This window comes from Gallus gallus, chromosome 3, assembly GCF_016699485.2.
Source record: "Gallus gallus isolate bGalGal1 chromosome 3, bGalGal1.mat.broiler.GRCg7b, whole genome shotgun sequence".
Lineage (NCBI taxonomy): Eukaryota > Metazoa > Chordata > Aves > Galliformes > Phasianidae > Gallus > Gallus gallus.
In genome coordinates, this window is record NC_052534.1 from 57,818,557 (window position 1) to 57,831,776 (window position 13,220).

At 34.9% G+C, this 13,220-nt stretch overlaps 1 protein-coding gene across 6 annotated transcripts in view; it reads right to left on the reverse strand.

Annotated features, from left to right (window-relative positions):
- Window positions 1-13,220, reverse strand: part of LAMA2 (laminin subunit alpha 2) — a 336,526-nt gene that overhangs the window by 38,625 nt on the left and 284,681 nt on the right. For 4 of the 6 annotated variants that reach the window (XM_040697910.2, XM_040697908.2, XM_040697909.2 and 1 more), the window contains exons 42-47: window positions 9,986-10,102; window positions 7,310-7,492; window positions 6,009-6,014; window positions 4,734-4,888; window positions 3,048-3,191; window positions 2,018-2,151 (exon numbers count right to left, since the gene is read on the reverse strand). In XM_040697910.2, coding sequence (XP_040553844.1) covers window positions 2,018-2,151; window positions 3,048-3,191; window positions 4,734-4,888; window positions 6,009-6,014; window positions 7,310-7,492; window positions 9,986-10,102 — 739 coding nt within the window. The remainder of the gene's footprint in view (window positions 1-2,017; window positions 2,152-3,047; window positions 3,192-4,733; window positions 4,889-6,008; window positions 6,015-7,309; window positions 7,493-9,985; window positions 10,103-13,220) is intronic. The other 2 variants (XM_040697911.2, XM_040697907.2) reach the window with 1 other exon arrangement.

The following is a 13,220-nucleotide window of genomic DNA, read 5'->3' on the forward strand; positions in this document are numbered from 1 at the left end:
CTGAAGCAGCTTTCTTGTAAATAGAAGTCTGGCATTACTGTGTCATGAAGCTATTTTAGTATGCGTAATGTGAAGTGATGAAGATTTCAACAATTCCTATCATAACCCAGCTTTTGCAAGTTTGTATTGTATTTTGCAAGCAACGAGGTTTCATTAAGCCAGCTACTAGCAAAAGTGCCATAATTTTATTTATTTCTCTGTCCTGAATGTCTGATTTCTGTGATTTTGCTAAATTATTTAAACTGGATGCCATTTTCTTCTCTCAGAGCTATGGATGTAACTGGAATTAGATTTTTTCTTTTCCCTTTTTTCTTTCTCCCAGTGTATGACTGTATTATCATTTTTACATTTAATACTAGGTGAAATATAACACGTAAGGATGCAAGAGGATTATTCAGCTTCATATCAGATTGCAATATAGACAGTGTTATCTAAATTACTAGCAGAGTAATTCAGGAGGTAAGGATAATGGATATAAAGTTACATAATCCTTATGTTGTAATTATTAAACTGTATGTCACGTGCTATTTAAATGGAAAATACAACATTCAAGAAACTAATTTGAAAAGTGTAATATTAAAGTGTCTATTTATCTAAAGTTCAAAAGCATTCAGCAACTGGACTGAAATACAAAGCATAGTTTTAACTTTTCAGAATACTTTATCCTTGATTTTTCATAAGCTGTATCTTTTTTAACTTCTCTAGTTTGAAGAGATATTGTGGCTACGTAAACGGCATTTTGAGGAAGAATCAAGATACTGGTGTATGACAGACCTTTCATTTGCAGTACTGCAAGACCAGAAATTCAGAAATGGTGCTACTCTTTGAAATTCAAGATGAAAAGAATAGCAGTTATCTGTCTGAATGTCAAAATCTGTAACCAATTTTTAAAAGATGCTAGTTGAAGAAGAGAATTCATAAAGCTAAAATGAAAGGTAGGAAGAAGGGTATATAAGCAGTCATGGATTGTTGATGCGTGAAAGAAAAATATGTGATGAAAATATATTCTTGATGCAGAACAATTCACATTTCAATAGTAATTGCAGTGTATTCACTTCTGGTAGTATTGGATGTAAGTTCAAAACCTTCCACTAAACCAGCCTACAATTGCTTATAAGTATGATATCACCTTGCATCAAAAATAGATGTTTTAAACACAGCAAACACTTTCATAAACCTGAGATAAGGACAAATGTGAAGTCCTACACCTTTGGAGGAGTTGCATGCATCAGTATAGGTTAGAAGCTGACATGCTGGAAAGGAGCTCTGTGGAGAAGGACCTGGATGTCCAGGTAGACAACAGGCTGACCATGAGTCAACAGTGTGCCCTTACGGCCAACATGCATCCTCTTGCAGGGTGCGTTAAAAAGACCAGCAGTCAAGGGAGGTTATCCTCCCACTCTACTCTGCCCTATGAGGCCACATCTGGAGTACCATGTCCAGTTCTGGGCTCCTTTGGTCAAGAAAGGCAGGGAATTTCTAGAGAGTCCAGTGGAATACCATAGAGATGATGAGGGGTCTGGAGCATCTGTCGTATGAGCAAAGGCTGAGAGACCTGGGACTGTTCAGCCTGGAGAAGATAAGACTGAGGGGAGGATTTTATCAATGCTTATAAATATCTAATGAGTCAAGGGGATGGGGCTAGGTCCTTTTCAACGGTGTCCAATTACAGAATAAGGGATAATAGCCATAGACTGGAATACAGGAAATTCCATAAAACATGACAAAAACTTCTTTGCTTCTTTGCTTTGAGGGACAGAACACTGGAATGAGCTGCCCATATAGTCTGTGAAGTCTCCTTCCCTGAAGATATTCAAAACCCGCCTTGACACTTTCTTGCATAACCTACTGTAGAGAACCTGCTTTAGCAGAAAGGTTGGACTACATCATCTCTAGAGGTCCTTTTCAACCCCTATGATTCTGTGAAACTTGATGGGAGTGGATTGGAAGTAAATATTGCTTAATTTGGCTGTTTTTTCTTTAGGAACCAAATCTAGGAAGTGAAATATATACTTGCCTAGAGGCTTCAATCCGGTACCAAAACCCATCATCAATGGTCAGATCTGGATACTCTACCCGTCCAACACCAGATCCCACATCCCACAGGGAGCTCACCTTGCCTTTGCGCATTTCTATGGCCAAGAAGTCAGTCTGCATGCAAAATTTAAAAACAGAAGCAATCACATATTTTGATTCAAGAAAACTCTCCAGAACTCTTCACATTTCAGAAGACATCACAATGGGGCAATAGAAATTCACTTACAGACAATAAAGCATGAAAACTAACTCTCACAGTGACTGAGATTGTCTTTTCCCTGCTTTCCTTGATTCAAACAAGGAATCTTATGACACATATGACAAATGACTTTGTCAGTGATACATAGCATGTAAGCTGCTAGACTTACAGAAATGTTGGTATTGCAGCAACTAAGAAGAGGAGTTAACTCAGACTGACGTTATTTGTGAAACTTCCATTGGATGGCAGAAACATGTCAGGATTGTAGACTAATACATGATGCCATCTAGCCCCTTCATTTTGTATTAGGTAAATAAAATATATAGTTCAAAATGTTAGAAATGTACTATTTTTCCCATTTACTGAATTATTATTGATTATTCTAGAAGCTTGTCTTCTAGAGTGCCCATGGGAAACTGAATCATTCATCATTACTGTGCTTGCAATCATAGTCTTGACATAAAATTATAATAAACTGAAGCTTTGACAGATGCAAGATAATTAGCCACTTCTTCCCCAAGGAAAAACCCACAACCAACCCCCAAGCTGCTCTGGTTGCACTGTGAATTTTAAAGCCCTAATGTAGCTCATGTAGAAGTCTCAGATTTTATAGCTAGTTAAAATACTAAAAAATATTTGCTAGTTATATTTTAGAAGTCCCTATATTAATACCAAAGCAAGCATCTAGTTTATCTACTATAACTTTGAAGCCTCAAAGAGGAAAAAAGAAAAGCCTTTTTCATCTTCTGTGTTTGTCAGTAACCTGATTTGATTGAGCAATGCTGACAAGAAAAGCAGGAGACAAACTTACAAACTTGGCACTTCCAAGGTAAAAAAGCAGATTGTCAGCAACTACAGTCTTCACATTGACAATGATGGTATTGTACGTTCCTTTTTTTATTTCTGGTCTGTATGTCCGAATACAGTTGCCTCCAGAAGACACGGACACTTTGATCTTCAAAAAAAAGAAGAAAAAAAAAGCATATTAGAAAAAATTCAATTTACTGCTTATTATTCTGGAAGTAACCAAAAGATGTTTCTAAATCATTACAAAAATATAACTTTTTTTTCCTCCCTCATTACCATTTCTGTGCTACAAGTAGCAGGTAGTTGCTTGGATACGTACAGAAGGTAGAAATGCAATTTTGTTTCTGGGATTGTTTCTTATATTTTGATTAAAAGGCAATACAAACTCTTTCTGGCATTCAGGTTTGAAAGGATCAATTATATGGATCAAAAATAGCTAGAAGATACACGGGTCTAACACAAGCAGCTGGGGAATTCTGGCAGTGGAGATAGACTATAAGTAGAATATGTAGCCAGGAAAATATGCAGTGCTTCTGAAGGAATCACAACACATTGCTCTAGGGTAGAGATGATGATCTATTTTACTTTGTAATGTCTTTGATTATGCTACTTTAAGACACCTTCTAATAATTATTTTTTAGCCAACAGTTGTGTCTAACACTGTTTCTACACAGTCCCTAATGGAGCTGGTATTCATTATTAGGCTCTATTTTCACTGCTCAAGTGACATATGCATTTGGACACTTGTGCTAGTTTCCTCAGGCTCAATAGCACAGATGAAAACAGTATACTATTTGCTTTCATAATGCTGACATAGACATAATGACAGTACAATAGTATTTCGATTACAGATAGACAGGCTTATGTATTAGAGTAGATGTACGTAATGGTATCACCTCTTGCTTAGGGCAGACTTTATAAAAAATGAGATCTATTACATGACCAAACACACTATTTCCCTTTCTCATAAATGCTGAGCAGGTAAGTACTTTGAAGCCTTCAGACAGAAGATGAACTTAAGAAGAAAATTATTGCATCACTGTAACTTGTTCTTTGTGCAAATATGTAATACACATCCCTCCTAAGCTCCTGTTTTGTAGGTTATTTATTTATGTATATTTCCACAGCCATTTTTCAGGAAGTTTCCTGAAGTACCATCTTCAAGAATACTTTTCTCTTGTTCTATTGGGTCACCAGCTGAAAAAACCTAGTATTATCCAGCTGGTCCTCAAGCTTAGAGAATTACTGAATTAAAGAGATGGACTCCAAACTCAGTAATCAAACTAGAAACACACTTTCAATCCAAGTTTGCATCCTTAGACTCTATATTCTCAGATGACATAAGTTCTATGAATTGACACCAGATGCTTATTATCAGTGCTCAGTCATCAATGACATAGTGATTTTTTTCTGCTATATTATTACCACAGTACTTCTTAAATAATAACTTTTCCACATACATTCCTACAGATATGCTTTAACAAGGGTGTATTTTAAATGTAAAAACAAAACACAGAGAGGAATTTATCAGAATATTTTCTGTTTATCTGGGAAATTATACTCCATTACTTGCTTTCTCTGCACATTTTTCTGTATTAGAAAGTATTCACCTTGTGGAAAAGAAGTAGAAAAGTAGAAAATAAAATCCCAGTAATACTTAAAAGGTTGTCTTATTGAGAAAAAGGCTTACCGAATTGGCTTGCTTCCGAGCTTGGTTTATCAGCTCTTTTATCTGAGAAATGTTTTTCCCTAAATTATCCTGAAGTTCTTTGATTGGCTTGAGTTTATCTAGGAGGCGATCTGCCTCCTTTTCCAGGTGTTTTATACTAGAATCTGCATCAGCAACTTCGTAAGAAAGAACAAAGCACAATTTTAGAGCGGTGTCAGACAGTAATTATAAAGTGTGATTAAAAAAAATAAATAAATCAAGAAAGTTCTCCACAGACAATAGTAAGGCAATATTATATTCTAATATGAGGTATACACAGACCAGGAAGCTACCTGAACAGAATTAGGCCATTTATGAACATTTAGAATGAAGTTATAGTAGCAACAGAAGTAGATACAGATGTTAAACAAGGATTTTGAAGCAATAGCTATGCCTCATGTCAGGATAATAGTAATGAAAATACTGGAGCAAAATATAGCTATGAATGCAGTATTCACATGTTTTTTTTTTTCTAACCCTAGTTTTAAAAAATATGCTAGATTAATGAAAATTGGTTAGTTTCCGTTAGTAATTTCTGCAGAAGAGCTAGAGGATTATAGTTAAATGTTGAATTAACTTGAAGTTCATTCTTAAATTATCTATAATGGCAACGAGAATATTTTTTTAATTCTGATCACTTGAAGTTATCTGATAGCTTAAAATTCTGTATGTGTATTGAAAGCAGATTAAAAAAGTGGCAGTAATATGTGAATATTTTCTTTTTTCTCCCCCTCAAGTGAAAAATGATTTTACAATGGAGATTTTTTTCTTTTCCAAGTTTCACAGGACTTTTTTTTTTTTTTTTTTTTTTTTTTTTTTTTTTTTGCCTTTCATCCTACAACTGGTGAACAAGGTCTTCTCTTTGACACCTTTTCAGAAGATATAAAGATTGCAGCACTTGACAGTATGTGGGTACGGAATTGTGTGGATGACTGTGAAATGGACAAATCAGTACTTACCAAAAGAACGTAGATTGAATGGAAATAGTAATTATTATAATTGGGTAATGCTTACAAAGAGCATGAAAGTCTGGTCATCCGGTTTTTGAATACTAACTCCTATCAACTTTCAAGATGTTTCTCATAAGTTTCATAAGTTAGGCTCATTACCAAGACACTTTATCTCAGAGCCTTCCAAAAGCAACCATTTGAATGAGCAATGTGGAACACCATGCATAAGCTTTGGCAGTAAGCAGTGAATCATCATCATCTACTGGAAAAGGCACAATAAAAAAAGCAAGAAAGAATACATACGTACTTATTTCTGTAGGCAAGATAGGGAGACAAAGAAAAGAGAAAAAAATAGAACATAGCATAAGAAAATGTTTTGAAGATCTAACCACAAGTGTAAAGTAAAGTAGGTTAAGGGACAGGATTCTAGACCTGGCCTATTCTAGATCCAGAAATGCCAAGAAACTACTAGGTTTAGGCCACTTGCCTGTTATCACTACCAAGCCAGATTTCATTACCTTGTAGATCTGCTTGCTGCATAACCTGCCATAACATAACCACAGTATTTCAATCAAAAACTGTTTTTAATATTATCTAAACTACTAGGGATCTTTCTGTCTGATGATTATATTTAGGGTTCACACATGTATTTCAGTTGATGAAGGTTCAGAAATTTCTAATAGAAAGACAGTGACAAACAATCATTGGGATTAACTATTTTTTGCTGGTACAGCTAGAAATTGCAAAGGATATGTGTCCATAGAATGAGACTGACAATTTCCTAAACTAGATGTTTTTAAATGTCTAGTTTTGCTAAGCTGACCACAACCTGGCAAGCACAGATTAGCTGAGAAGTTTGTCCTTCTGTAATTTTGTAACAATATTCAGCCTGGGCTGTACAGACCTACACAACATGCTCTTGTAATCTACAATAAAATGTTATACAATTTAGAATTTAATGTTATCCATCATAACCATCATGGAAATTGCTAAAGAAGTTGCTAAAATGCTTGCTAAAGAAATTGTTATATTTGATAACACGTTTTACTACCAAAAAACAGCCTTAAAAAACATTTTCTTTTTTATCTTTTTTCTTCTTAAGTGTCTTCAGTATTCTACCATAAACAGTAAGTTGTATGAAAGAAGTCATTGCATTTCACCCAGAAGTGATTATCTGGTTGACTGGAGGCTGAGTTAGTGCAAGGAATTTTACATGAATCAAGTAGTATATTGTCAGTCAAGGACTGATTCTTTAATTATTCACCTATCTAGCTGAAAGACTAATCTGCGGATCAGACCTACCTACTACAAGTTCAACCTGCTGATGTTAGCTTTTTACACAGAATACTAACAGCAGTTCCTGAGATTTAAAAGTACTTTTTTTTTTTTTAATGTATGTAAGATAGAAAATAGAAACAATAGTTTCCTTTTTATCCCAGCGTAGTAATGCTATAAGAGCGAAACTGTCGAGTGTCTGTTTCATTTTGAGATGTGAATTGAAAACCACAAAAGAAAAGAAAACAAAACAAAACAAAAAAGAAAAAAAAAGGAAAAAAAAGAAAAGAAAAAAGAAAAAAAAAGAAAATTCATAGCAAAAAAAGAACTTACTGTTCTTGATAGGATCCTTCACAACAGCATTTGTTTTTGCCACATCATCTGCAAGCTTACTGTAGTTGTTTCTCAAGCCAAAGAGATTCTGGTTGAGGTCTTTAATCTGGGCCAGGACATCATTTGCAGTATTGTTGGCTTGTCTTGCTTTGTCTTTAGCTGCCTGTACCTTTATAGCTGTATCTATAGGTAGAAAAGGACAATTAAATGACTGCCTAGAGTGCGGAATTTGTCTTCATATATCTCAAGAATAAAGTTGGGCTAAAATTCTACCATCTTAAATTGTGTTGTGTAGTTCTTTACTCTTTAGGATCTCCTACTTCACATGTAGTAAGACATTATTAATTGTATGTCTAGATTGCAGAATCTGATCTTTTATTTTTTGAGACTACAAATACTTCCAAAGAAGAAAATGCCCCATAGTGAAGTTGTGGTACTTGCATCTTCCAGCAAAACTATGAAATTGCTATTGGAATTGCTTTTTCATTGTGTTTTCCAATATGTCCTTGTGTCCCTCAGTCATGAGAACATTTCGGAGTGCAGCTCTGAAGTTTGGACGCCTCTGAAATGACCACACATCAATAGTGCCTCTAATCATACTGACTGTGGCTCCCTGTTGTAGTCAGTGCAGTTAACAGACTGTACTGCAGTATTGGGAAAGAAAAGGAGGATGTGTTTGTTTCCCAGTTCTGGTTAAGAGATGGATGATAAGAGTGTTTATACCAAGATTTGCTTAAAGACAACTCCATGCTCCTGACTGTATGAAGACATGAGGAAACACAGACATTATCTCCATTTCAGGGGATCAAGAATGTACATTTCCAAACAGGTGTGTTCTTCAAATTCTGTTAATAGTATGATGCAATCAAGCCTTGGCCCGGAGAAAAGACAATTCTTCCTAAGGCTGTAGAGAATTGGAAGGTTTGTCCTGAACCCTTTTTACTTTCTTGAGCAAAAGGATATTACACCTGTGTTCCAAACTACTCTACTCTTATTTCTGAAAGTTTGGCTTTGAAAATCCCCCAAAATACAGCAGCACCTTGAAAACACAACTGGACCTTTAATTAACCATTATCATCATCAATAATGAGAAGTGAAAGAAGAGAGCTCTCTGATTGCCCTTTGCCACCTTCTTTTTTCATCTTATCTAAGTATCTCTTTTTGAGTTCATTATTACAGGTTGTACCCCTTTCTGGCAGAATGGAAAATGGAATTACCTTGTTACTTCCCTCTATTTGTCATACCAATTATATTTATTCTCAATCTATACCTCTTTGTGTAGGTCCTTGTCCTAAAGGTGATCTATCCCTCTATCTCATTTTGACTTTTTTTTTTTCCGTTTGTTTTAATTTGGTTATTTTATTAGGCTATTTCTATAGCATAGACACAAGAATTATTAGTTTAAGTTGCACTCTGTTTCCATGAAACCTTGAAGAACAAAATATATGACAGGGTCATTTTCTCTCCTGTCCTTATTGGTTATTTCCTTATTGGATTACTAATTTACTGTATTTTCTTATTCATGCCATTTATTTTCTCTGAATTTCACTCTTATGACATATCTACTTGCATACGAGAGTGTCCTTGTCCCAAGAGCAAGCACCCTGTAACTCTAATCTGACAAGAGCTTATTACATTGCTAATGGCTGCATATTTCATGTATCTTTTACATGTTTCATACTCAGTATTCTGTCTCCTAAGGCCCACTGGCCTCCGAGGTCCATTTTATTTGACCAAGACATCTATCTGTGCACAAGAAGAGAAGCAGTCATGTCAATACCTGTGGTCAAAACCCAGGAAGTGGCATAAGATATGACATATTAAAGCAAATTCTTGTGAATGCCTGATTTCAAGGAGTGCTATATCTAAACCAAAGTGTTTCAGTTATCTGAAGTCTTGTCAAGACAACAATGTGCAAGATGAATCGTTTCTCACACCAAGTTTTTACTTGTAGACTGGACCTTCCAGACCTACACAGATCAGAGAGAATATAGACTTCCGTCAGAGACTTTTCTTAAGGCATATCTTCAGTTTATTGTAATGCAGGGGCCCTTAGAGATAAAAGTTGTATCAAATGACTGATAAAACTTCCTTGTTCTCTAAAAAACACCATTCCATCTGTTATAAGAAAAATACATTATAACTCACTGTCTCTCACCATCACAACACAAAGTAGCGAACATTCCAGCACTTAAGGATTTTAATTTATATAACAGATTTTATTTTTCCTTTTTTTTTTTTTTTTTCCCCCCAGAGGTAGTAGATAAAACTGTAAGTGTGCTTAGTACTTTAGGGCTCACCGAGGAAGCCCTGTTCCAGTTCTAAGACACACAGTGCAAAACTGATGCTGAATTGATATTGCAGCATAAATCACTGAGAATGTGTTAGAAAGATATGACAAAAAGAGTAGATTCCATCATGATTTTTTTTTCAAAGTCAGAAGATGTTTACTGTTCTTAGGTTATCATAAGAAGCAGGCTTCATTTTACATGAGTTTCATAAATATGCTTTTCATGTTTAAAGGAAAGACTGCCTCAGGATGTATAATAATTTCTACCAAAAGAAAAAAAAAACACCTAATTCCTACAAATACAAAAATCAGACAGATGTTAAGTGATAGAACATTATGAAACAGGGCAGGGATAAGTCAAGCCTTGCAGTACTTTTCCAGCTTACCATTGGGAATGGCTGAGAGCTTCCCAAAGGTTTCATTCAGAGTTTTCAGGAGAATAGAATTCTTCTCATCAGCATCTTTCAGTCTGTTCTGCATGCTGTCCAGGTCATCTTCCTTTTCTATAATAACAGTAATTTACAAGTCATTTAACATTAAGATATTAAATAGTGTAAAGTAAGTCCAGTAAACCCACTTGTAGGTATCAACGATAATATTTTCAGTTTAAGTTCACTGCTTCCATTGTATCTAAACGCTTTAGCTCACTTTACTGCTCTGTTTATCAGAGGCTTTCCTATGGAAAGAAAAAAAAAACTGCAATCACAGATGGAATGGTTTACTCAGACCCATAAAATGATCCACTAGAAGATTCAAGTGTGAGGTTTAGTCATAGCTTTGATTCCTATATCCAACCACAACTCACATTTTCATCCAAAAGATATTTCCTGGGACAAATGATTTGACGATGGTGTGGAAAGAGGCAAGACTGATCATGTCAGCTTACTGCTCCATCTAGAATGACCAAGGCATAGCTCTCACGAATCTTCTCAAAAATAACCAATGTTGATGTAATATTTGAGGAAAACACATCACATCACCCTATCATTAATACGAGAAGACCAAACTAACACATTATTATGGAAGATATATATATATATAGGAAAAAATTCTCCTAATAAATCAAAAGAGTTGTACATTACAGACAGTTACAAACTGATGTTATCTTTTATAGATATTTTCTGTTCTTCATCGATCATTTTGAATAAAAATTATGGAGGGATTTTTGGAACAATATTCAGCATTAGCAATAATTTTTACAAACTCTCAAAAATGAGATTCTAGCTAAGCTTTACAGCTATTTAAACAGACATTATTTCAAAATTTTAATGTTTGGCACAGAAAATGCTTAATGCTTAAACAACCATCTTAGGGAGCATTTTTCAATATTTCTTTGTATCAGTAGGGAGCTCTTCGGAACTGACAGGTGGTTATTTATTACCTTAAAGGCATGCCTTGTTGGGAAACTAATTCAACATCATGGTGCTTGATAGCAGAAGGAGGAGAATAATTTGTGTAAAAGTAGTTTAAGGTACAAAGTATGACAGTGACCTTCAGACATATGACAGGTTACTGAGAATAAACACATGGTTTCTGGATACATATTGAAGTAGGTCCTGGAATAGGAAAATATACTGGAGAAGAAATTTCTCAGTGAATAGGTCACGTACTTGTGAAAAACAGAAAGTTTCACTTTTGAATAAGGAAAATAATTAGACATACTCTCCAACAGCATCAGAGTTGTAACCCTTTGTGAGAGAATAAACAGAATAATGGGTTAAAAATGGGATTGTGGAATTCATGGATTCTAAAAGAGAAAGGTTTCTTAAAACTAGATGTGCAAAGAGCAGCTTGAAATTCGAAAAAAATCAAACAAAATGAATATTACCTTCAAGAAATCATTAACTAAATCTTCCAAGGATATTTCCAAGACAGAAACGGTGAATGGAATGCAAGTGAGAATCGTATTTTTGTTGCTAGATCCTTTGAAATGCCATTCAGGTAGAGATCTTTTTGCCTCATTTAAATCAGAGCAACAGTTCAGGTTTGCCAAGAGGCAGGTCTTAATTCTTGCAAAATGCTCCAACAGAGCAGTGGGACATTGGTGTCAAGTGTGAAAGGCACAGTTAACAATAGAATAAAGTTGGGAAGAATCTTCCATAAATTGCAAGATTATCCTTCACCTCAAAAATAGTTCTAAGTGGTAGTTTTTGACTCTGCAGATGAATGAAACTACTCCTAATGTGATGTTAAACTAGAATGAACACATAGGATTCTGTTCTTAAGTGATCTGAGACTCTATCTGAGTCCATTTGTCATTAACTAATAATACTGACAAAACTGTTTTAACTTCCTCCATTCAATTTTGAAATCACGGTGCCTGATTTTTCTTTAGTGTCTCTGGTGGCTTTTTGTAATGCTAGTGTTTATAAAGTGTGTTAACATTCCTGACATGTTTGATTAATTTCAAGTGGTGGTATAGTAACTTTGTTGCATTAAATTAATATAAATAAGCTCTTTCTCTCCTCTTCACTCTGCCAGATTGAACATTAATTATCTCTCAGTTATATATTTGCAGCATCATGCTTTCCCACTTCTGTTTTCGACTTTGAAACCATAATAGCAATTTTTATGGATTTTATTAAGTGAAGTTTCCCTAGAACTCCTGAATTTGAATACTGAAATGTAATGCCTAGTATTTTTTTCTTTTAATTCCTCAAATACACTGTGTTGTTGTTGTTTTGTTTTTAATACTAAAATAATGAAGCCATAAATAAGTGCCTTGAGTGAGCTTTTCATGGAAATTGTTTACTTTGCACAGTGATCATAACATGAAACTATATTTTTAGGTAAATTTCCCTACTGCAACCCAGTCAGCTTCTTTGCTAATTTTGACTATGAATCACAAACTAAACTAACTTCACGTCAGGTTTTCCCCATCCTTTAATTATCAGCATTATCAAAGAATGCCAGATCTGTAATTTGAAGTCCTGAGATCCTCACATTAATCATATAGGCAAGGTAGAATATGGGCAGCTGCAATTTAAATTTTTTCAGAATGCATAGCTTATCTGACTTGGAAGAGGTTAGTAGGTCTGTACTGAAAGATGCCAGGCACTGTCAACTGACATTAAAGTGTTGGTTGAGAAATATATCTCATTCCAGTTTTCACTTGATTAGCTCTGCAAAAAGATGGCACAAGATGCCAATCAATGTACAGAAATTTTTCGTTTCAAAGCTACAAAACTATCCATGCATCACTAAAACTAAACCCTAAAGGGTTAGGAGTATCCTGACCAACTTTGCAGGTATGAACCTTTACATTTTCTGGCTTGGTAAACATAAACAAGGATTTTAAATAGCTGGTTATATTTTGATGACTAAACATTGAGTTATAGAATAGGTATTATCCCTTTTCCTTCTGAGTGAATAAAATAAAGTGAATCAAATAAAAAAAATCCTTACACTCTTATGTTTCATTAAGGAGCTTAATTACTTATTGTCTGTATGCAGTGATCTATTTTTACAAGAGACAATTTTTTGCAAATCTCCACAGAGCACATACGTACATGGCATGGGTTAATTACTGATGGTGTGCCACCACTGCAATGTTGGTGGAAACAGGAATCTTCTGAGAGCAGGACCAAACACAGTTTTGCATGAGACTGTCTAAGAAGGTAT